The sequence below is a fragment of the Varroa destructor genome, unplaced genomic scaffold, assembly GCF_002443255.2.
Source record: "Varroa destructor unplaced genomic scaffold, Vdes_3.0 BEIS01000004.1, whole genome shotgun sequence".
Classification (NCBI taxonomy): Eukaryota; Metazoa; Arthropoda; class Arachnida; order Mesostigmata; family Varroidae; genus Varroa; species Varroa destructor.
Genome location: NW_019211457.1, coordinates 50,964,419 through 50,988,917, shown reverse-complemented (window position 1 = coordinate 50,988,917; position 24,499 = coordinate 50,964,419). Strand labels below are relative to the sequence as shown.

The following is a 24,499-nucleotide window of genomic DNA, read 5'->3' as shown; positions in this document are numbered from 1 at the left end:
GTTTTCGGCCTATCTCAAGTCATTGCAGTCAAGCACCCTGCTCTCACTATAAACGAACTGGATAAATGCCGCCATGCTAATGCACAACACGATGGACTCTGGACCCCGGGGGGCTTATTCTCAACAGGCAGTCCTCATACATCTCTGGTTACATCTCATGGCCTCGTTAAACCAGAACTGTTTCGGTCGATGATCGCTTCTGCGATCCCATGACGACCAACTAACGCCTTGCTTTGGCGTATATACGGTGTGCCTATGGAATCATACTACGCCAATGGCACATTGGCGGATCCACAGTACTCGTATTAGGAATGGCAGCACTGCAGGCAATCGTGGAAATGGTCAATGTAAATACGGCGTACTAGGCTGCGCAAATGCTTGTATTCATCTTTATCGGAGACATGCATGGCTTGCAAAAGTTGCTGGACGTAACGCAGACGGTGCCGACGGTTCTTCCTTTTGCTTTGGTGTCCCGTTGTTTACGCAACGGACCTGCAGACCGCGATAGGGGGTTCTATGGTTCAGTTGGGCCACAGACGGCCGCCGCAATAGTTGAAGGCATCGAGTTACCTACTTTGTGGCAATATACGCATTGAGTTTTAGCGATTGCGAGATCGGAGATGGCCGAAGCAAGATCGCTTTCGTAGCTTCAAAAGATTTCTACCGAACGGCGGCTGGCAAGCCTTCACACGGGCAAGACCCACAAAAGTAGCGAGTTGGATTCCAAAAATACCGAAAACATCTCATATGACCATGACCGATGTCTGCTTATGAAGCGTAATGCAGTCTAGTCTCCGCTATGAAATGAGCTTTTACGTTTTAATATTGAACCGCTTGATATGCTTAAACGTTGCTCGCGCTTTTACAGTAATAGTGCAATCATCACGATACAAAAAACGTTTACCGCACGGGAGCCGGGGGGCAACGAGTAACGAAACAGACCAGGGCGCGCAAAACATCCGAAACTCGCTGGGCTGAACATGCTCTATGAGCGGTGGAACAAATGCCATATCTCAGAGTTGTTGACATTGGGGTTATTTGAAAACATGAAAGATCTATATGAAGGACCGTGGGCTCACGCGACTAGCCTCGAAGTTCGAAGGATTTCCGCTTTCGTCAGAATAAACACACACAAAATAATTAACTAATGCTAAGTTTAGATTAATGGCGGTCACAATATTAATTCATTGTGCAGCCGTCATTGGCCGTCATAACTATCATTCGAGTCTTCTTATCAATCGACTTACTTCCTCGAGCACGCGGCTTTCACACTTGGTTTTCAGGCAGGTTTGCACTTGGGCTACTAGTGGTACAACTAATACTTTTTTTTTTATTCCAGTTTATTATAAAAACACATGTGGAAACATAAACAGCTACTTATTTCTTAAACATCGTTTTTTATAAAGACAAGCTTGATTTACCTAAACGCATCCGTTGTTACTCTCTTCTGCTAAATAAGATTAATACAATGCTACCATATAATTTCTTCAGTTACACCGAAATGATGGAAAGCGTCTGATTGCATCGTTCGAGAAAAGTTGTGGGTTGGGTTAAGCTGACAAGGTGCTGAGTAATTTTGCGAAAAAAGCGTTTCATTGTGTGGTCTTTCTAGTGTAATCTATCGTCTGAAAGCTAAGATCCGAACGATACCCGAAAAAGTACGATCAGAAACGCTAGAAACTCATTTATATAAACAACCTCATGTGATCAAAAACTGGCCTGTTTTTTTCTGGTGAGTAAAACAAGTAGCTGATTCAATAACACGTTGAATTCATAAGAGCACACATACAAACAAATAGATATAAAGATTCGAGAACCAGTTGTCCGACCTTTACGACCAAAATTTTTCTAGCCTTTACGACCCTGACTACGCTACACCAGGTTGCGATAGGGAGGTCCTACTCCTAGGACAGAACAACCGAGACATCGTTTCACCTGTTTATTTGATAATATTCTCTGATACACAGATCTGCATAACTAGATACGTTCGTCATCTTTTTTCATTTCCTGCACGACCGGCCGCATTGTGCTCTGCGATCAGGCCGCGTTCAATTTTGAATGCCGTGAACACGTCATCGGCTTATTACCGTTTTGAGAGTTGATGACAAACACTACGGCGGTATAATTATGAAATCGGCTTGTCAGAGCTCTCTCTAGCAAAAGCAACGTCGAGGCCAGAGCGCGGTATACTTTTAGTTTTGCAATGCCACACCGCTTCCTAATTGGGAGTAAATAGGTACATCAACTTCCACGCAACACATGTTAGGTCCGTAAGAATATAAGTACTTGAAATAGTGCTTAGTGTTTCATCACTCAGAGAGATGATCCTGCGCGACGAATCCTTATACATTTGAGAGTTTGTGGATAGTGTCCTTTCCTCGCTGGTTGATGGCAAGCGAGAATGTTCTGCCATTTCGAGGAGCCGATAGGCCATGGATTACTATCGGTTTGTCTGTCTAGATAATTCCATGCACTAATTAACGTTGTCCCTGATTGGCAAGGCGTGCCATCATTTTTAACAGATTAGGAATACATTTGTTCCTCCTGTTTCAAGTGACGACGAATTCCGTGAGTTGTTGTCGCGGAAAGTCCGTAGATTGTCGTTTTGATAGCAGGTTCTTCGATCCTGCTAGCTTGATTCATTCAAAATGTAGATTTCGAGCTATAGGATACTTGTAGTAGGTTTTCAACACCAGCTTTGTTTAATTGCTTCGTCGATAAAATTAACACGTACGCATCTAAATAGGCAAAGAATAGGACAAAACTCATATGCCTGTTTTATCAGCAAGTTTTTCGTATGAAGGCTTTGATTTCTGCTCAGATACAACGTATTTATGGGACTTTGGAGCATATACATTGGCACAGAATGTGCCCGCTATATATTTAGGTCAATAGCGTAAAACAAGATTTGATCGTGGTATCACTCCGCCTAAGTGGAGTAGTAGAAGGAAGGGCACGTAAAGTTCGTTAAAATAGAAAGCAAACATTTTTTTTTTTGATGTGAAAAGTTCGGGTTTACGTTCCCGCACTGCAAAACGTATTGCAACTATGTTTTTTGAGGTCAACTTTTCCAGGTATAATATATCTATACAAATGTACCAATAGCGAATCGCTTACGCTCGCCTTAAACAAACGAGTCGTCAAACTAAAATGGTTAGAAAGCTCTGGCAAATTTTTAGCCATTGACATATATATATATATATATATGTAACTTTTTGAAAAGTATTCTATAAAGGGCATGGTTGCGGCAAACGTATGCATCCTATATTACCATTAGCTGACATCGCTTTTAGACATTGGTCATAGTTTTTAACAAAGCGCTCCACTGATCATCTACGCCCTGCTCAAAATGACTATAACAGCAGCCACTGTTATCAGAACGAAGCGAAAGATATCCCAACGTTCGAGGGAAATGGACAGACAATCTGCGCCATGCTAACCTTCTCTTTTTCCCAACAGTAATAACTTCCATCGGGCATGTTAATGCCATCTATGAAGATACATAACATTTGACTACATAAACTGCTGTTCCACATTCGGACTGAACTACCGGCCGACCTCGGGCGTACTCACTCTCACGTTGCCGCTACCGCCGTCGTCGGTATATTTACTCTATTTTGTGTGCGCAATTTCACTGTTGTCCACATGACGCTCTCGGAGCACGCGGCAAACGGTGCTCTGTATAAGGAGATACGACTAGGATAACCGCATCGGTGGCCATCTAGACAAATACTTCTGCATTTATACGTATGTATATATATCTTATAAACTGATTATATACTAGTCATAAAACCATTTTATTAGCTCTTCTTCATCAGCAATAAGCAGCCATGATAAGATCAGCAACAACAGCGATGACAAAAATAACATATATACACCGCGACGTAACCTGAGAAACGAACGGTATTATATCCGCAGTCATCCATATATATCGTCTCCCGTTTTTTCTCTTTACAACGACCACGTCATGACGGAGAAGTAGATGATGATGATGATCACATAAACATTTAAAGATGTGAACAAACAGTTTTACGAAGTAGCGAATGATCAGACATCATCACACTATGCGAGTCATCAGAGCGATGATAAACGCCACGAGCACGAGCACGAGCGCTAGTGCTCATAGATCGTGAATAGCGTTGTTGATACCGCTAATGTTGGTGACTTGTTTAATTGTTGTGTTTACTTTTTCCCCGAATAAAATTGTTTTTCCTTTTATTTATAGTGCTCTCTAGGTTGTTCTGGCCAGATCTTTTCAAAGCTTTCAGATGCATCGTCGTTGTGCTACTATTTCCAGTACCTACGAGCAGGCAGGCGGGCGGGCGGGCGGGCGGGCGGGCGTGCGTCCGTCACAGTTTTCTAGTAGAAATGCGGTCGGTCACATCATAATAATGATAACAATCACAACGCATCCGCCGCTGTTGGCGTCTCTTAAACAATCACAAAGGCGCTGAAATTCAGTCGAAATAGATGGAGCTATAGAGTCATTATGTAGTGATGATTAAATTTATATAGATCAGTGTTAGTTAGTATCACGCCCAATGCATCCATGCGTGTTATGATCACGATATACGTAATGTGATAAAACATGGCAGACTACCATTATGTGAAATACGGTTGTGTAAATGCGGAAAGCTTCGACGTGAGTCGATATGAACGGGAAAGATTGTTACCTTGATAATAGGCATATGTCAGTAGTGCGATGATCTGAGTTATACGAATCGGTACAAATCAACAAGCATCGTAATAAACAGGGGTGGCAAAAACATACGCTACGGGAGGTATTTTGACTATAAACAGGCTAAATTATGTCATACTGGTAATGGACTAGTCAGTGTGTGGCGTGTACGCCTCCCAAAGCTTACGGGCACGTGACGATCTGACTTGGAATCTGAGCGGGGGCAGACCGTGCTTCATCGTAAGGGTCAGCCGTTTCTGACCCGAAACACTTAGGAAAAATTATGCCTATTTATACAACAAGTCGAATGTCAGCGATAAACAAGAGCGTCTGTTTGAATGATCTATAATTTACTGTTAAGCTATCTTTTCGCACGTAGGACGACAATTAAACGCCACTATAATCTTGCTGCTGTCGTTTTTTTCAAAATCCTTTAATATTTGTCCTATCATATGTCGATAAAACGAACTATTTGTCTAGTTAGTACTACTCTTTACATACACGAAGAGAACTTCATAAAGCTGGCGTCTTTATAGCCAAGTACCTTTCTACTTACCTTGTGCGCCTTTTCTCCACTTACGCGCCTATATCACGCCATATATAGAAGTGTATCGCGCAGGCTTGAACCACGAGGAGCCAATTAGAGGCACAGCGTACACAGCCTCATAAGAAGACACACAGGCTGGCAAACGCAGAAACTAGGCCGAAAACAACGTCACCCAAAAAGCGCCGTAAGTCGTAAAGGGTTTCAGCAGATGGCGCTACTGAGGGGAACTTCGACTGAAAGTGTCGTCTGGTGTTCCGCCGCTATTACCGATGAGTCCTGGTAACCTTTTGTTGTACATACAGGCCCTGGTTGTCACGGGCAGGGAAGAGTTGCTTATTATTCGATAGACGATGGCCGCCCTGTCTGCGTAGAAAATCGCTAGCTGAACTGATAGGTGGGATATAGTTAAGTCTCGCGCATGTCCAACGGGTGCGAGGAGCTGGGCCTTAGAGAAGATGATATGGGAGAACGGCTATTGGCGAGAAAGACCCAGTTAAGGTCTGGGTGTCACTGTCATGCTGAAATCGTGTTGTCATTATGGTGCATGTTGCAGTTATGGTGTTATCTACCAGGCTGCGGTCTTAGTTATTGCTTATAGGCTGATCGTGTCGAACGCGTTCGCGGGTGCATGCTTCAGATCGTCACACCTAAAAGCCAGCTAGCAAAACCGAGTGACGCCATAAGTCGAAAAGTTGAAAAGAAGCAGCGTTGGCCAGCTAGCGCAAACGGACAAAAGGCCAAAGAAAAAAGAACAAAAAGGAAGACAATCAAAAAAGTTGTTGTAAAAATTCCACAGTTTACTGTTTGAAGGCGCCCTTAGAAAACTGTAGGCCAATAGCGGGGTGTTCATGTGGGCCACATTGATACAGTATACAAACCATGTCCAGGATGAGAAATAGGCTGTCGGCTGTATGCGATGACATACAGAACGCGTTTAACCGTGATTTGATATTTAGTCTCAGTTTTAATAAGCATACTTTAACCTGTTGGTGAATTCTTCCGACACAAACAAATAGAACTCAATGAAGCTAGCCTTCGTACTCAGGCTAATATACGACAATGGTATATAGCCAGGTTATCGTTGCGCCACCTGCGGGGTATTATAGTTTGATCATAAGCAGTCGTTCTTGTTTGGCAATAAAAATTAAGAAAAAAAAAAAGGAGGCTTATTACAAAGTCTAGTCCACTGTTTTTGGTGGGGGTGACACCAATGTTAGGCACCTTAAAGTGTTCAAAGAAGGAATTCTATCATTTCTGCTCAATGACGATGGCCAAGGGTGTCTAGGTCGACCAGCCTTCGGTCGGTAACCTATCACAATAAAGGCAATTAGCTGGCTGAAAATAGAGAATCAATTCAAACGAGAACGCGCCTGACAGAAGGTCGCACTCCTCCAATGATTCAACGGTCATAAATGTTATGAAACGGCATCGCTCAAAGAAAGAAATCAAGTTTACTTGCGAACAAACCCTATACCTCATAGATAGCTTCGCGGCAAATTCAAGGATTATCGTCATCTTATGGCTTCCCTCTAGGAAGACAGAGTGATGCCTGATTCACTGTTTCGAGGAAGCGCGTTAAATGTTAAACAGAGCGCTGTCTCTAATGTCACGTGAGATACTTGGTAAGGTGCGAGAAACACGGCAACCAATACCAATAAATAGAAATTATCATTTTGAACACAAAATGAGACGTATATTTGTTTCACGCAAAACCAGCTTGTGTTTGTAAATTCACAGTGTATCGTGCTAATAAGAGCACGACCAGCTTCAGCAAGCAACAGGGTGCTAGAGACTGAAACATGGGGCATGTCGTTCTGAACTGGTACGTTTCAGCTGAGTGCTCTTTTCCTTTCGTAAAGAATAGTTTCAGTTGGACACCATACACTTTTAAGGGTTTCTAATGATGAAATTGGGCATAATCAAGTATTATATTCGTATGCTCGTGACGTTACAATGCCGACGTGTTTGCCAGCTAGATTCAAGGACACCTAAGCTGGTCCAAGCTTGAAGTTGAGTATAGGCATACTTCGTTTCATATTGGGAACCAGTCGTCTGGAGCGATGCTCAATACCAGTACTGAACGTAAAACCTGGAACACTTATTTATTTAGATATCATAATTGTAGAGTTCCTGAAGGGAGTCGTATACAAGCATATGATGGTATAACAAGGCTGCCTTTCATGGTCTATGTTTTCTACGGAAAATGCTAAAAGGATATTTTGTCTCGATTAGTTAAATACGAGGCGTCAACTTTTTATCGAAACAGGAACACATTCATCCACTACCCCTTATACTAAATGAAGACCATTTTTATTTAGAACAGAATTGTAAACTCGCCACGGGCAAAGAATAGTGCGATGATTGGCTATTATCCAATCTTCCCTCACTGAACAGACCCCCCACCTGGTTAAAGACGTCTTTTCTCGAAGTCGACAGTCTACATTACTACCCGTTGTTATACGGCCTATGAAATACTCGATAAAAAAAAAAAAAACCGACCTTAATGAGGCACACCGTAGGATCATCAATCTAGTTCAAATATAAACCTCTAGAAATATCCCCAAAAAGCCTTTTTTGTGCACTGAAGTTTTTAGTGTAGAAACTAAAAGTTGTTAAGAGTAGGGAGGAGAACCTATTAAATCACCCAGATAAGCTCTAAAGATTAATCTTTTTTAAACTTTTCACGCTACACTCGTCGGAACTTTTTGGCCAATTTAAGCAATTGCATGTTTGAGACATATGGCCTGCCATGAGCCTAAAATCGTCCTATTTGTATTTGAGGTACACCTTAACGAGTTCGTGCTAACTAATAGTTTAATCAATAATACAAATTTTGAAAATATCTAATTAGTGTTGAGTAGAGGCATCGGTCGAATGGACATGACCGTCAGCAATGGCTGATCTGGCGGATGCGGACCTGTTGAAGAAAACTGTTCAATTAGAGGTGCCGCCTATATATACTTATAGTTTATGTCTGTAAAATTCTTCTAGAACACGGCGTTCCCTAGAAAACAATATGACTCCGGATTATTTGCCTACACTCCTACACACGGCTGCTTCACGATTTTTCAATAAGGTTTGTTAGGTAGTTGCCCGATCGGGACTATCTGCATTGTATACATTATTACATCTAGTTCGTTTAAGCTGAATTTGCTTTCTCCGAACCCCTTTGTTTCGCGCCGCTCTGAAAAAGACGATTGTGTATAGGAAATGAACGTAAATGAAATCAAATGACTTTAGGGACATCAGTGCCTTTCCGAAGTAACCATACATATGTAGAAAGAGAGGGATGTATGTAGTAAATTTTATAGCAAGCTAAATGTTTGTTGGCTTATGTTGATATTATTGGATATGTTTCGCCTATAGCAATAGTTAAAGGCGAAAAGTAGGAACCAATTGCAAATGTCGGGTATTTGCTCACTGTGTGCTCCCTCGAGGATGTCTTACACTGTACTTTTTTACTAAGATACACGAATTCACTGGCAAAAATATGATTTTCCGTTGAATAAATATTTAGCAGTGGTCATATCAGCATTGAAACCACACTTAATCCACTGAGTTCCACACGTTGAGTCAATAAAAAGGTCATCAGACCCGATCTGCTCTGTGTGGAATATCTAAACTGATCCATCGATTTAGCAGCTACTCAAAGTTTAAGTTGAATTAAAATCGTTAGGTATGTAAAAAAAAAATCTACTTACACTTAATAAGTTAAAATTCAAGTCGGAGTTAAAATCTAACTACCAAAAGGCTATATGTACTTTTGTGAAACACAGACTTCTAACCACATTAGCTACTCGATTGAGTGCCGTGCATATGTGAGTGCGCATAGGTTCCATGACAGCGAGAAAATGCACCGGGAAAGCATCAAGTGGTCGTTATACTATATTGAATCCTTAAAGTGATAGCAACCACAGCTAATCAAATTGCATCCATTGTTTCCCATCCCACGTTCAAGAGCTTCGACAAACGGCCCGAATCGCGAGTGCCTCTTTCGAGTGTCTCATCTGTACGCCCATAATGCAACGGCTACTACCTGCGCAGGAGGCATAAACCCAACTGGCCGGGAATAACCACGAGGAGAACTGTTAAAACGACGGCCGGGCAGTTAACGTTGCGGCGGCAGCCTCCTCCTATCAAGCAATCAGGTCAGCCCATCGATAGCCTCCTCGATGCGCCTCTTAACGAGCTCCCTACGGGACATCGCCGGCCGTATGAAGCTCCCATATGACCATGCAGCCAATAGCAGGTAACAGCGAGGTTAGCGGTAAAGGATGCCAGACCTGTAATGTGTCCTGTTACTGTCTCGGTTAGCTCAGCCAACTAGATTGATCCTGGCTGCCGGCTGCTTGATTCTGCTGCTACTACTACTGCTACTACCACCGGCAGCAACACCACCATGCCATTACCACTTGTGCCCCCTGCACCCCCCGCCGTTTTGCGAGGGAAGGGGTAGAAAAACCCCTATATGACTGCGCATGATATCAGCCCAGCTCTAGACACATCTCGCTCTCCAGCACGGGTGATCAGCCGAACGACCGCTGCCAACTAGAGTCTCCGTGTGCTCAGCTTTCGATGAGGCCCTGACTTTATCGTCGACACCTTTTGTCTCCATTCCCAGCATCTGGGCCAATGAGCTGGCCAGCCTCCAACCCACGTTGTCCTGTTTGAGTCCGCCATATCGACCGCTGCCAGCGTCGGCCAGCCGCATCACGATGAACCACTACGACGACCACATCCCTAATTCTATCTAGTGACGCCGATTTGACTGCCGCCGTCTGTCTTATTCTAATCTATCTACATGTATACAGATAAATATTCCACTATATGCAGTCGTAGCATCTATATGTCGCCTATCGTCCCTCCCTTTACTATGATCTTCTTCTATGTGAAAGTATTCCCGTTTGTTCACATTTGCCGGTCGCAATGTGCTGTTTCTATCTACTCGACCCTACTCAATGTATGGTGCTTCTCTTGCTGGACACCAGCGGCAGCGGCGGCGGCAGCAGCAGCAGCAGCAGCAGCAGCAGCAACAGCAACAGCAACAACAACAACAGCAACAGCAGCAGCAGCAGCAGCAGCAACAACAGCAGCAGCAGCAGCGTCGTCGTCTTCAAACTCAGAGCTACGAAAAATCGTTAATTTTATGACCGCAACCGTCTCGATAGGCTCCGCCCCTGCGGCGCAGAGTCAGCCCCGCCTCTCAGACTATCGCGACGAACAACTTGGCGATGGCAATGATGGAGAGTGAGCCCTCTCCACGGCGCGTCGATCGTGCGAAAGGGGCCCGCCAAGAACGCGAGAAGGATGTGTTCCCCAGCAGCGTTCACAACAGCAGTTGAAAAGCGTTCAGTTCCGTTTCTACGAAAGTGATGTTTTGTCGGCTGGTTTTGCATCATTTGTTGCTTATGCCGCACAATAGCCAGCAAATAAGCCCATTGTGTTTCGCAACGCTACGGCAGTATCTTCTCCTTGTATCGGCTTCCGTACAGCTACAGAGCTAGCTACCTTTCTATGTAGCTTTGGCTTTGAGCGCCGTCAGGTTCCTGCAGAGAGACGATTGAGGTTATTGTCGAATGTTTGTGCACCTCGATCCTTTCGTAAAGAAGATGAAATCTATGATTGTGTCCGCAAGTGTCAGTAGTAGTAGTAGTAGTAGTAGTGAATCGTGATCTAGCTTCTTCTTGAAGTACTCGCAAGATTTTTGTTGTGCGTTTGTTTAAATCAACACGTAAAGAATCAGCTTTCAGTGACATAACATGGTGGTTCCATTATCGGCAGTTTCTAATCGTTCGTAGCTTTGCTATCCATCATTAAGATAGTAAAATAATATAATATATTAAGAAATAGTTCGTTGATCATCGCCTGAATAGGAAAAGGATCAGGCGGGACTCAGAAGTTCTGTTACCGGCTTGGCGGTGCCAGATTGACAGTTATTAAATCAGCCGAGAACAAAATTGAAAAACAAACGTAAGGAATAATATCTAGAAGAGTTAATTCGTTGGATATGAGTAGCAGCGAACCTGCAACAGCTTCAAGTGGAGGCGGTGGTACCAGTGACAAACTAACGGTCTCTTCCGGCGCAGGTGGGAATCGGCACGTGATGTCCCCATCTGCTGTTGGAGGGAATATCTTTGGTGGCTCCCTTTCGCCATCGACAAATGCAGGATGCCCTCCGTTCGAAAGTGCCCTTTCACCTCGAACAATATCCCAATTGCCCCAAGCATTTCCCAGCCTTTCCGGACTCTCTCACCTACAGATGCAACAGATGCAACAGCTCGGCTTGAATCAGCTGGCAGCATCAGCGCCAGCGTATCCGACTGGATTGGGAGGGGTCGCGCTCCAAAATTCACTACCCGGAATGCAAGGAGTACCTGGAGCAGGACCACAGGGTCCTTCACCTCTGTTTCCATTGATGACGCCAGAACAATTGCAAAGACAATGGCTTCTTCTGGCCGGTAAGTACAAACGATTCAGATAGTCTCTTGAGTAGAGGATATGCACTACAACATCGTGCTGCAGTGCACGAATATGCATGCAGCCGGGAAAACGCCAACAGGTTTGAAAAACACAAATTCAATTTTGATTAAAATTAAAATTATAGGTTGTACACAAGTTCGGATATTGCGATGAAGATTTCGTCACGGCAAACTACAAGATCATTTAGAAAGTGTCGAAGACAACTGCCATTGTTTTTGAGCAGGTTTTTAGGAGAGGTCAGTAGGAAACCGATATTCTGAATATCATGTCTTACTGTGGCAGCTATTTCAAATAAAACATTTTTCGTATTAAAGAGTACTCGTATATATATATATATGAGTAATGAGGTAGATTAAAGGAGAATAATCAAGCCGTTACCTGCCTGTTGTAGCTAAGAGACAGAGCTCTAGATAAATATATCTAGCATGACAAAATGATACTTATGTGGATCAAACTTTTTTTTTTTATAGATTATATAGTGTGAGTAACGTGCCGAAATGTTCGGCCATTGTTGTCGGAGAGATCTAAAAGTGATAGATTCGCTTGAAGTGATGACCATCACTGACAAATGCAGATTACCCCTAAAATGATACGGATAGTATACTGGTATCCAGGACAGTGTTGAAATGATTAGATAAATTTTGCTTGAGTGTCTACGATCTAAATAATGAATGTTGTGCTGATAATGTTATCTAACATGCGATCCGGGTGGTGCGATCCGACCAAATATCATTTTGGGTAGAGGGAACTTCGCGCTAACATTTGATTCTGAGTGTTCTGTGATATGCTTCAGTATTTACATTTGTTTCCGTGATTGACAGATAATTAGAAGCTGCACATATTGGAATTGACCTTATTGCTTGTGAAGCTTAGTTGACGTTACCATAAGAGAACGCTATTCCGTGTGAGAATTAAACTTTTCATTGCTTATTTCTATTCCAACAGACGGATAGCATGCCCTTTGACAGAGTAGTTGACTATATACATGTAGAAAATACGTACAAACATATGGTTACTTCCTTAGCTTCTTTAAATTTGTTTACACATTAACCCATAATAAGTCCATTCTACTTCGTCCATATATTTACCTTAAAGGAGCAACACGCATTCAGCAACATTTTAGATCTATGAAAATCATTGTCGAAACGGGTTTTCTGTCTATGTCTACAGCCGACTACTGCCTAGTCCTTCAGTGCTCGCTTTTCTGTTGGCCAAATGTTGGGATACATTAATTCCTTTGGCGCGCTGCTATAAAAGTCGCACATGTCATGGCGCTGACGCGCTACCTACCTTCTTAATTAGATACTGTAGCTTGTATTTTTGATCTGCTTGAAATTTAACTGCCCTCTAACGATAGTAAACGAGTTGTGGAAGTCGACAAACGTGTTTGTACGGTCATCAAAGGGTACGTTTTACGTACGCAAGCCTCTGCTGTTCAGTGTGTGTTCGTATGACGCAATGAACCTATGTATGCGGAAATTCATGTTCTATTATATGGTTTGACACATGTCGAACTATAATTATATTATTATAATGTTTACATAAACAGCACCGACAATGAATGGCTCTGTACACATCGAAATACTATTAAAAATATTAATTTAAAACGCAAAAACCGTACTATTTTTAGCCAAACGTTATTCGAACGTTGTGGGCTCAAGTGGAGCATAGGTGTCTTTATATGATAATATCAACCGCCGCTTGCAATATCTTCCTCTTTCAAAAACAATGGCCGTACAAAAAATGCAAACCGTATCATATCGTTCCGCATAGCTCTGCAGCCCTGTTCCTATTCTATCTGTCCATCTATATTCAATGATACAATCGCCGACATTGGACGTGGCAACATGTGACAGAATTTAAGCTTTGGTAAAATCCGAGATACCATCGGATTTCAGTAACATTATATCCAGATAAGAGGGAAGACAGGCGTAGTATCTAGGCTAAATAACTGCGCTTTGGGGCGTTTAAGGACACTTTGGTCTGGCCAACAGGCAAAGACGTCCATTACAGCGACTAGTTAAAGTCACGATAGTAACAAAAGCCGTCGTTTCGACACGGTTAAGTTTTCGATGGTACGTCTTGGTCACTCGAGTTGTCTGCTCTTAGTTTTCAATCGTTTTAAAGGGGATCGGTGCGCCGGACAATAATAGCGACAGCAGCTCTTCGGACGATCTCCGAAGAATAGTACAAGTCTGGTGCAACCTTGAAGCAAGCGTCAATCCGACAATCAGGCAGCAGTTAGATATTATCGCGCATCAAATAAAATTGTCGGGATGCCCAATAGGAACGAAGTTTGGAATAAATAATCTGATTGGCGCGTTCACACAAATAATAGGAGCCATTGCTACCAACATCAATCTATGCATATTCAAATTCATAGATTCTTATTCTGTGCTTTGTGCGGCTGGGTGCTCATTACGTAATAGCTTTAGGCCGGCACGAGCCTAGTACAGTGTGGTACCTGTAAGTGTTGTCTGTCGTAAATCAACTTTATGGTGATTCCATGAGTTTTCTTGAAATAATACAACATGGAGTCGGTAGTCTCGCCACAGATGCATGCACAATTATCTGGTCCATCAGGTCTGACCTCATGTCTGACTTCATGGCGTGTCCCATCCCTGCATCATCCATATACGCCGTGTTTATATGTGCACCCAAATCATTTTCTAGGAGTAAATAGCATTTCGGGATTTATTCAAGATGCACCAAATTTAGCTTCATTTATTACGGTATAGTATTTATGTAACTGAAACTGGGTCGCTATTATACAAGATAATAGTATTTACTTGTGATGTTAAAATCGAACCATTTTGCCTTTATGGCCTTTCTAACAGCATATATAGACTAAATGAAGGACAGGTAGATGTAATTATTTTGCATCAATTGGCGTCCACTATGATTGCTAGTATTACTGCTGCTCGTTTTTTTTTTTTTTTTTTTCGGATGTCTTCCGATGAAGATTTAAAGGTATTTTCCATTTATCTGGGGTAAGTAAATAGAAGTTATCTAATTATAATCGGGATCCCCTTCGAGCAGTCATAATGCGTGACCTAGGTTTGCCGCACGTACGGCCTTTTGTAGTCAAATTTGTGGTACGGGGTGGCCGAGACTCTGCTCGATTTATAGCACATTACGTTAGAAATTCTTACACGCCAACGAACTGCTCCCATAATAACAGTGGGCAACTTGTAATGAACCAGTAGCAAGGCGGGCACTGGAGCCGGTTATGTTCATTTCAGTAAATGACGTATACTGTCATCGATTTTCTGGAGTTCCTATCTTGTAATTCGCTAAGCAAAACAAACACAAGATGAATTTTTATTCTATACGGAAACTCAAAAACAAATGCCTCTATAACCCTTTTGATGCACTTTACATTGATCAACAGAGATATGAGACGTGGCATTGGATGGGTACAAAGCGCCTTATCACGGAGACTTTTACCCAAAGTAACTGTGCGTTTTATGGTAAGAGTAACACCAATAAGTTCGGAGGAAGTCAATTTACGTTTTTTTTTTCATTAATACCATTAAGGCTTAGCAAGGACACACTTAGCCTCAGTAGCGTGTCGATGCAAGGCAAATTAGTGGAATTACACCCAGACGGGTACGATCAGTTTCGTTTACGATTACGGGTCGTAGATCTGAGTTAGAACAATAAGCCAAAAATTAGAACACGCATTCGCTGTTCTATTTCAACGATCAGGATGCCGGTCCGCTCCTGTTAGCGTCGCTGAATGTTTTAAGCTGATGGGCCACCCTTGTTCATTTAAGGCATAAAATTGCCTAGCTAGGACCACATCGATAGAATGAACCGTTATTTTGCTTTGTACGACCTTTATGCAGCTAAAATCGTGCTCAAACTAGCCAACATATGGTGGCCTATGTATCAGACACAAGCTATCCTATCTAAGCGGGCTAATAGTTAATTCATGAGTAACTTAAATGTACTTTCAGTACTCGAAAACATAGTCTGATAATATCTATACAAATCGCAGGCTAGACTACTCTTCATCTGCTAGAATGGGATGGTTTGAAGTTGCTGAAAGCGTGGAAAACAGTCCGGACTTTTCCCTCGACGTCAATCACTTCCGGACAGCCTGGCATACCTATACTACGTACTTGGAAATTAATAACCTCCAATCGTGCTATTGCTACGGCAACGATGCAGCACGTAGACTGCCATCGTTATGCTGGAATTAGAGACTCTTTGGCCAAACATGTGCATGTAATAAACATCGTTTAAGTTTTATTTTGTGATGTACCTGCGACACATTTTTTTAGGAGGTCCTACTCTAAGGTTAAGTAAGCTATCTAAGAAAACGAACCAATATAGAGGGATAGAGGTACGTACTGTGACTATTAACGCGTCGTTAATTTCTACTCGAAGCTGTACAAACTCCTCGAAGCAAAGTCTACTGGCTATCTAGACGCCTAACAAAAACTGCTAGTAACTAGCCAAAGACGTATTCCAGAACGAGTTACGAGCTTTTTTAAAGCAAATGCTACAATATATCGGCAATTCTAACATGTGATTTACAATCCATAAGCTCTGAGCACGATATACACAGCAAACCTATAGAAAGAAATCAGCTATTCTTCCGAACAATACCTTTGTTAATGCTATATTTATATTTTGTCTAACGTAAAAGACATTTCTTGTCATCAAAGTATGTGCGCTTGATTTCTGTTTGGCGGATTCTTTCGATTGGGAATCGGTCCGGTCGAGGTTCCCGTGGTAGGCTCCGCCTTCGAAGCTAAAAGCGCCGCCCAACCTTGCCGCGAAAGCGAGGGAGGGCGCTCGTAACATGCGTGAAAGGGATAACTCACAGCAAGGCTTAGCCAACCCCCCGAAAACGCAAAAGATTCTCGACTAGGGCACTAACAGAGGCAGACGGAGGTTTACTAACGCCCTCTGTCTGTTATGCCGTAAAGCGACGCAAATCTCTTAAGCGATTCAGTGGTCAGCAAGGTAATCCGTGGAGCTATATAGACGTCCTGTTATAAGAGTTGACCGCAGATTGAAAAAAAAAAATTAAACAGTCGACTAGTGCACTCGTTTGGCATTGAACTGAATCCGGTTTAGAGTCCTTATTACACTTTGACAAAATTACAGGGTATAGTTGTTCCGGGCGGACCCATTGTGATAAAGCACAAGGCTCCCGTATCAAACAAGCAGCTAGCTCTTAAAGTTGTTTTCTGGTGAGAGGTGAAAGACCTGCTTCGAAGCGATGTGTTCTTTCGGTCTCGAAAATATTCATCACGTATCCCGAGACGAGCGCTGTGTCACATTTTTTTTTACACAGGTCGACATATGGCCGGTTTAACCTGGGACACTGTTATTTTCGTCACGAGCATTGTCCGTCGCCATGGCCTTACGACTGTGTACGGGATCTCTGATCGTGAGCTATTGTTGGTCTTAAAACAGCCCTACAGAATTGTAGGATGAACTCAAATGATAACCAGCCCCGTATTTCGGTTTTGCATCGTGCAAATACTGGAGCTTCTGTGTTGCTTAAAGCGCGTTTCTGTGCTTTTTTTTTTTACTTTTGTACTTGAGCTTAATTGAAAAACGTATGATGTACATATTTATGCACGACTTACTCAAAGCATGTCTCACATGGGTGTTGCAGGAGGAAAGAAAATAAAACGCATGGAGATTTTTCCAGAAGCCGTAAAGACGGGCAAGTCAAATAAAATCCAAAAAAATCAAGTGCCAGCCAATTTCGGTTATTACGTTCGCATCTACTTCCATGAGAAGCCGAATATGGTGTCCATGCACGACTTTTATTTGTCCCCTTGTTTACAGGTGTACGTGTAAGTAAGGTTTTTTTAGTTAGCGGCCCGAGGCGTTCCATCCGGCTCGATATACGATACGCTAGCGCTTTTCTATTTCGTCATTGCCCATCGTTCCGCAGAGTGACACAAGATTTATTCGCTGCCCCTTGCATAAACAAGTCCATTACATAATTGAAAGCGAGTGTATGGCGACATTTATTTGTTTTAACTTACTATTATGCACATATCCAACAGCCCTATACCCGTTATGACCAATCCCAATGAGTAGCATCTATGACAGGCTACAACGAATCGCTCACTTTAATGTAGCTCTAAGTATTTACTATACTTAGAGATAATGAGTATCTGATAAATTTCACGAACTAACTGTGCGACTACCAGCTGTAGCTATCCACAATGGCAAATTGCTACAGGTATAATAAACTCGGCGCTTCGTGGAGATCGCTCGCAGTAACTGAAATGGAACAGGGCGGCGGCGGCGGCGGAGGCTGAGAGAGAATGTCCGAATGGCGAGGGCATACGGCCACGGCAGGCTGACGTGGGCACAGCGCGATGAACTAGCTGATACGAACGCGATAAAACGAAGAGAGGTGCCTGTTTGGAGATACGTTGAACTCGTATGGGTCGGTCAAAGACGAGGGATCCGTCATAAAGAATGAAATAAACCTGCTGGAGGGTGTCACTCGCAGTGATTCCAGTTGGAGTTGTTCAGCCACATTACGCGGGCAAAAATTTTCCATATTGAGATATCGAGTATCTCAGCTGATTCTTTGAAGATTTCTATGGATGTCTTCTGACTAGATTCGAAGACAAGCCAGTGGTAGTTCCAAGAGTAGTTTTGTCGTTCCTAGACACATAGATTGATACCGCGTTATTCAACAGAGCTCCAGTTTATTATCTGTCTACATTGATCTCCTGAACCTTCTTCGGTACGAGTGACGCAGAATTGGATAGCCAAACAAGTGTGATTCAACGGAACTGAGTTCTAATAATAAAAAGGGCGCAGCTGGTGATGCGAGACATTATGTCTCAGTTGTTTAGCAAAATCAATTTTAGGAGCTGTTGCTGTTTGCATCGTACACACATGAGTTTCAAGTGGTCTCCCGCCATCTGCCTTTACAGTTGTTTCAGAAAGCTAGTACCTATTCTTATATTCTATGATTCTCAAAAATGATCAATGCAAGAAAAACTTTTTTGCGACCTTAATTTTACTGTAGGTAGAGCTTCACCAGCAGCAGCAGCAGCGGCAGCAGCAGCAGCAGCAGCAGCCTTAAAAGACCTTCCAAACTGGGGACAGATACATCAGCGCATAGATCCTTATTGTAAGCGCTACGGAAGGTGTTTGTCTGTTTGTGATAACATTTTAAAATCAACTGAATTCTGGGCAGGATGTAACGCCGCCTAAATTGAGTTATTATTACAGCAATGTTATTTGCAATTCACTTAGCGTATAATCGCATTACACTCACGCGTCGTTGACTCGAAAGAAAGATGCACGGAGCTTAATTTGAATATGCTAAAATCATTGACGAATTCCGTCACTTTATGAAAAAAGTGCCAAAAACGTAAGTCAATTGAGTTTTAAATATGTATCAACTGACGTTCCCCACCTTAGGCTCTCTGGTCGAATGGTTGTGTTTCCCTCCTGGGCCTTCTACTCGAAATGGCGTCCGACACCTAACATATTTGATACACATATTGCCGAGAAAACGTTTGCGTAACAACATCAGAACGTTTATTTAAATCGATTTTGCTCTTATGAAAAATCGTTACCGATGTGACCGTGTTGTATATCTGACCATGCCTATGAGATAAGGTGCCGTTTACTGATGAGCCACGACTTGAAAACCCTCCACAAGTGATATATATATATGTATTAATTATTCATATAAATCTCTGTTGGGTTAAAACAAGTCTATCTTAGGCGACGAATTGTATCTACGAAGTAATAAACATACGTTGGCTACTTTTGGTGTCACCGAATAAAACGCCGAACCTAGTCGTTTCCATGACACTGCCTACCGACAAACATTTCGTCTACCCTTCAATCCTTTGATCGTGTGCAGGTCTCAATGTCCAGTGTCTGTTCCAAGTTCTCTATCATGATCCCTAGCCTAAAGTGTCCTATCTGTCATCTGCAACGCGCCCGCTATCAGCTCTTTGTTGGAATCCGATGTCGCAGGCTACCACAGAACAGCAGTTTGAGTCCTTCGGCCCTTCAGAGCGACAAGGACGGTTTTTTCGCTTGACTTGATTTAATGACGACGACAGCGACATCTTGTGTGGGATTGAAGGTGGAATGAGCAAAGACGTTTGTCTGCATTTGGGGACTATTGCGTCTCCTCTGTAAAATGATCTTTGTATTATTATATCTCTAAATTCAAATCCCGCCGTTGTGTGATTACTGCTTCATGCGGCTTATCGTTGTTGTTCTTGTTCTAATGTGTTGTAAATACCCTGAACATACGCGTTTAGATCTGTGATGCGAAAAGGCTATTTAGACAATTCAGATGAATTTGTCCGTTCGCATCTGTGTTAAGCAATCATTTAAGGCGATTGAGGTCGGCTATGGTCCTTGAAGGTAGGGGGCAGGTGAGTGTGTAGACTTCGAACGAGACAAAGACAACTCCAATCGAGATGAAGATGTATCTGCTCATGACGCGAAATGAGCGGCTTAAGAATAAGAGGGCGGGGGGCGACGGGAGGACAATCTACGTCCTCGACCGTTTTTTTTTTGCGAACTTCACTTGCAGCCATCGGCACGGATTGTTGTTTTGTAAAAATGATTCGTCGATATAAAACTGCTAGTTCAATATGGCTATTGTCATAGATGAATTTATGACTCCATCGAGATGTTTTGAACGTCGTTAGATCGATCTGTTTGAGTACGAGGTGTTTGGCCGAAGGATAATGTCGTTGCTGAAGAAGTTAGCCCTGATCATGTACTGAAGATTCAACTCGAGTTATTTATTTATTTATTTGTAGCGGCGCATACAGATCGGGATGGATAAGCACACTATAGCTGCGGCCTAGTCATCTGTTACGAGACCGAATTCGGGGGCTGAATTCTATTGTCTTTCGTTTTAAGCTGTGCTGTTTTTCTGTGCGCCTATTGTATCACGCTATTCGCTGTCCGCCTTCAATTTACTGACCAGTTTTGTCGGAAGTATCGATTTATATTATGTACAAATTAGTTCATAACTAATGAATGATTAAATATGTTTTGCTCGAAAGGTACGTTTTGCGCTTGGTTCGGCTAAATTGGCTGGTTCAAATCAGCTTAATCGAAAAGATTTAACAAGCTGCTACCAGAACTATAGTATTTCACGTATGTATACCATAGATGAGGCTGTCGTTGTATCGAACGGCAGATACACTATGTGACTATCCTGTATCAATCGATAGCAGCTCTGCTGGTTATAGCGTTTCTACGACCACCACCACGGTTACTACTACTACTACTACTATTATCGCAGTCAACTGAAATAGAGGTCGCCTCTACTACTAAGCAGACAGAATTATCTAATTCTTACTTTTTGTGCCTCTTCACGCCATAGCACAGAAGACGATGTAAATGTCCGCTCGTGGAGTATTGTTGTTGTCATCATTGTTGGTGCAGCTGTTGCGCTCATTGGCTACAGCTTCAATTTTTCGCACTTTTTAGCCCATCCATCTGTTGACGTTGAGCAGCTTCTTCTTCTTCTTCTTCTGCTTTGTTTTCATGCGATTTTACCCGCAATAAGATTTAACGACGTCTCAGTCAAACCACGGTGGTTATCAACGGTAGCCAACCAACCTGCTATTAAGATTTTGCGCAACAGCGTAGAGAAAATAGGCAGCGTGCAAGAATATCGTCCACTCTATGATTATGTATTCACCATCCAACGTCACTTTTCAAATATCTTAGTCTGATTATCTTTTGCAATTAGTTACGGCGTTTTTCTGTCTATTACTGTCTTTTTGTCGTCTTTTTATTTCGATCGGAACAACGAAGAAAAAAAAACGAGAGCAACGAACGAGTAAAGATTTTTCATGTTCTAAATGAAATAGCTTTACTTTTGTTGTTCAGAAATAACGCACATCGCTCTATTTGTCCAGCGATTTTTGTTCCATCAAGCTTGATAAGATTTCGCTTAATTAAATTTCAATGATAACAATATGAATAGAATGCAAGCAGGGTGGAAGTCTAGCTATTTTAGCCGGGTGGCAAGACGCATCTTTCCTTGACACTTATGTGCTCCATCGTTGCGAACAACTGCGTGCTCTATGAATATAACGCAACTTTTCCTTTACGTCGCGTCTTCTAACGAAACGCCCTCGACAGATCCTCTTGGCTGTATTTAGAGAAATACGCAGCCCGCTAAATTGGCGTGGTCTTGAGGCGGTCGATCAACAGGGCATAAACTGTTCTCACCACCCATAAACTAATTTACGCGTCCGCGACAGACCGACTTCCGATACAACAAAGCCAAGTTGATTTCACGAACCGCTCAATCGGTTGGCGTGTATTTATATGAATTATTTGAATACGTTACACACCATTACAACTACTCGAGCTTCTATTATAGAGACGATTATAGATATCATTATCTGTGACACAGATCCGTCGACTGCAGGCATTTCGCTTATCGAGGTCAACGAATGCGTCCGAAATACTTCTGACGTCGCTCAGTGTGCTGATAACAGCGCGCCACTATATACTGTTTTAATAAGAAAAAATATAGATATTGATCAATTGTTGTTATAGCCAACACCCGTACTATTATCATCGTTATATCGATATAATAATGTACGCTCGCATCTTGTTTCGCCAATGCTTACATTCTAGCCGGGCGTCAGGTACTGCCGATATGTTCCGTCTTAATTTTTCATTCTCACTTTAAAGTTACTCGAAGTTGAACACTTAATTAGCTGGCTGCTGCCAAGGCTCTTTTGAATGCAGCCTGACTATATTATATTAGTAGTAGATAGCCGAAGCTAGCTAAATGTATCGTTGTGAATAGCTTTCTTTTTTCTCGTTTGCAGCAATGTCCAGCTAGGTCTTGTTTGGTCACGTGGGCCATTGGCTCACGTTCATCTTCTGGTACTCATCCCAGCCCAAGCCGACCTGTGGGTAATAGACGGCACAACAGAGCCGCTGCTCAAGTCGCGGGAGCAATTAATACTGTTGTCATTCTCGTATATGGTAGTAAAGTAATGGCCTGTTACTGCTGAAACGTGGTAGTTAGTAAAAATAATTTACCAACTATTACTTCGGATACGCTTTGAGTCATTTACGCTGACCGCCGCCGCCTGGCTACTCATTATAGCTAGCTGTTCCACACGGTAAAACAATGATCGCACTTAGCGCTATGTTCACTCAGACACTGAACACTCGACTATCTCCCGCCGATTTTTCATGCTTTGCTAGACGTTCAGTGTAGAATGGAGCTAGCATTCATTTTCGCCAATTCTAACACAAATATCATGCACTTGATCTTGTTTCTACGTAACGTTTCCACTGTGAGTCAACGCGTCGTCTGGTCTACACATACAATGCGCCGTCTTTTCGTTTCGATAGAAGCCAGGTACGTTCCGCTAAAATGGATACGGTCAACAAAAATCTTCGATTCTTGAGTCTATCTAAAGCATTACGACTGCTACTATGACGCGGTGACGCACTGTTTTTCGCGACTCCCGCCTCCGACCCGGCCGGCTGTGGGCCTACTCGTCAACCTCTGTAGCTAGCTGTCTGGCCGCAGCTGACGACGAGGGTGCGCCCATAAAACAATAGCGTGCCTTTGGGATGATCTATTGGTTTTACATAAGGCGGTCCAGGTTAGAGACCGGGTGTAGGTGTGCTTTGTTTCGCGCTTTGAGCCAGCAGCAGTACCATTGATAACCGTCTATGATCATGTGTCTACGGATAGTATTCCGGAATACAGGAGATGATAAATTACTTAATAGCATCCTGGTTGCGCAGACCGTCTAGGATACTTAGTGGGTAGATGGAGCATTATAAGCAGAGTATTGCCGGCGCCCAGGACGAGGGGGTAAGGGGCTAACAGGGGTGTGAGGCAGCTATCACACGCGACAAACACTAAGTGAATATGTCACATTAACAGCATGTGTTGTTGTTGTTATTATTACGATCGCCTATAGGAATACTTTAGCAAGAAGAGTTATCAACGCAGTGGCAATAGGACATATCTAATATATATACATATTAGTGCCATGGCGTAGGCGCCGTCGCAGGTAGATACAAAAATAGATTGTAGGTAGGGCCGGCTAGTCCTGCAGTGTTTCCTCCTAATCCAGGTAGGTGCGCGAAAGTGTCTCCGAGAATGTGCGTACCATTGATGACGTCTCGTTGTGGATCATTAGGCACGTATTTATATCTATTACGGGCGATAGCAACACCTGCATGGCAACAATCAGAAACGGCATAAAACCTGCTGTTACTTAATACTTCGTTTTGATATATATATATATATATATATATATATATATATATATATATATATAACGATAATACTACCGTCATATTGTATTACTAGGCTGGCATGTGTTAATATCAGATATTTGTTTTATACTCTCATCGCTGGTCCAACACAAAGGTGTCAGCCATGCGCGCTATGTTCGGCATTAGAAGATGAGCGCGCAGACAAACAGGTAGGCGGAGGGGCACACACGCACTAGATGGTCGCTAGGGTGGTAACAATCCATTAGTACTATGGTTATTATTTTTGCTAATGACAGTAAATGGTAACAGATATCATTATCATGCTACTCTCTTGATCCTTTTCACCTCGACGAAGACATGGACTTTATGAAGGTACCAAAGCAACGATATAGGTTAGGGAAGAAGAAGAAGAAGAAGAAGAAGAAGAACTAGACTATTGCTTTTACATGAATCCACATGTTTGTTTTAGGCAGTCAACAAAAGCCGGTCAATTGTTCTTACTTTTCATCTCAATTTTAGACTACCTGTGCAAATCTTCTTAGCGCATCATC

At 42.6% G+C, this 24,499-nt stretch overlaps 1 protein-coding gene and 1 long non-coding RNA gene across 2 annotated transcripts in view; one reads left to right on the top strand and one right to left on the bottom strand.

The window, feature by feature from the left end:
• Positions 1–1,930: 1,930 nt before the first annotated feature.
• LOC147756332 (uncharacterized) lies at positions 1,931–21,145 on the bottom strand. The gene is made up of 3 exons (XR_015325791.1): positions 21,040–21,145; positions 5,235–5,883; positions 1,931–4,450 (listed from the first exon to the last, which is right to left on the bottom strand). It is a non-coding gene; the product is annotated as an uncharacterized LOC147756332 (long non-coding RNA).
• LOC111250410 (uncharacterized) overlaps positions 10,537–24,499 on the top strand; it is a 58,204-nt gene continuing 44,241 nt past the window's right edge. Inside the window, exon 1 of the mRNA XM_022805626.2 lies at positions 10,537–11,683. Coding sequence (XP_022661361.1) covers positions 11,233–11,683 — 451 coding nt within the window. The 5' untranslated portion in view covers positions 10,537–11,232. The remainder of the gene's footprint in view (positions 11,684–24,499) is intronic.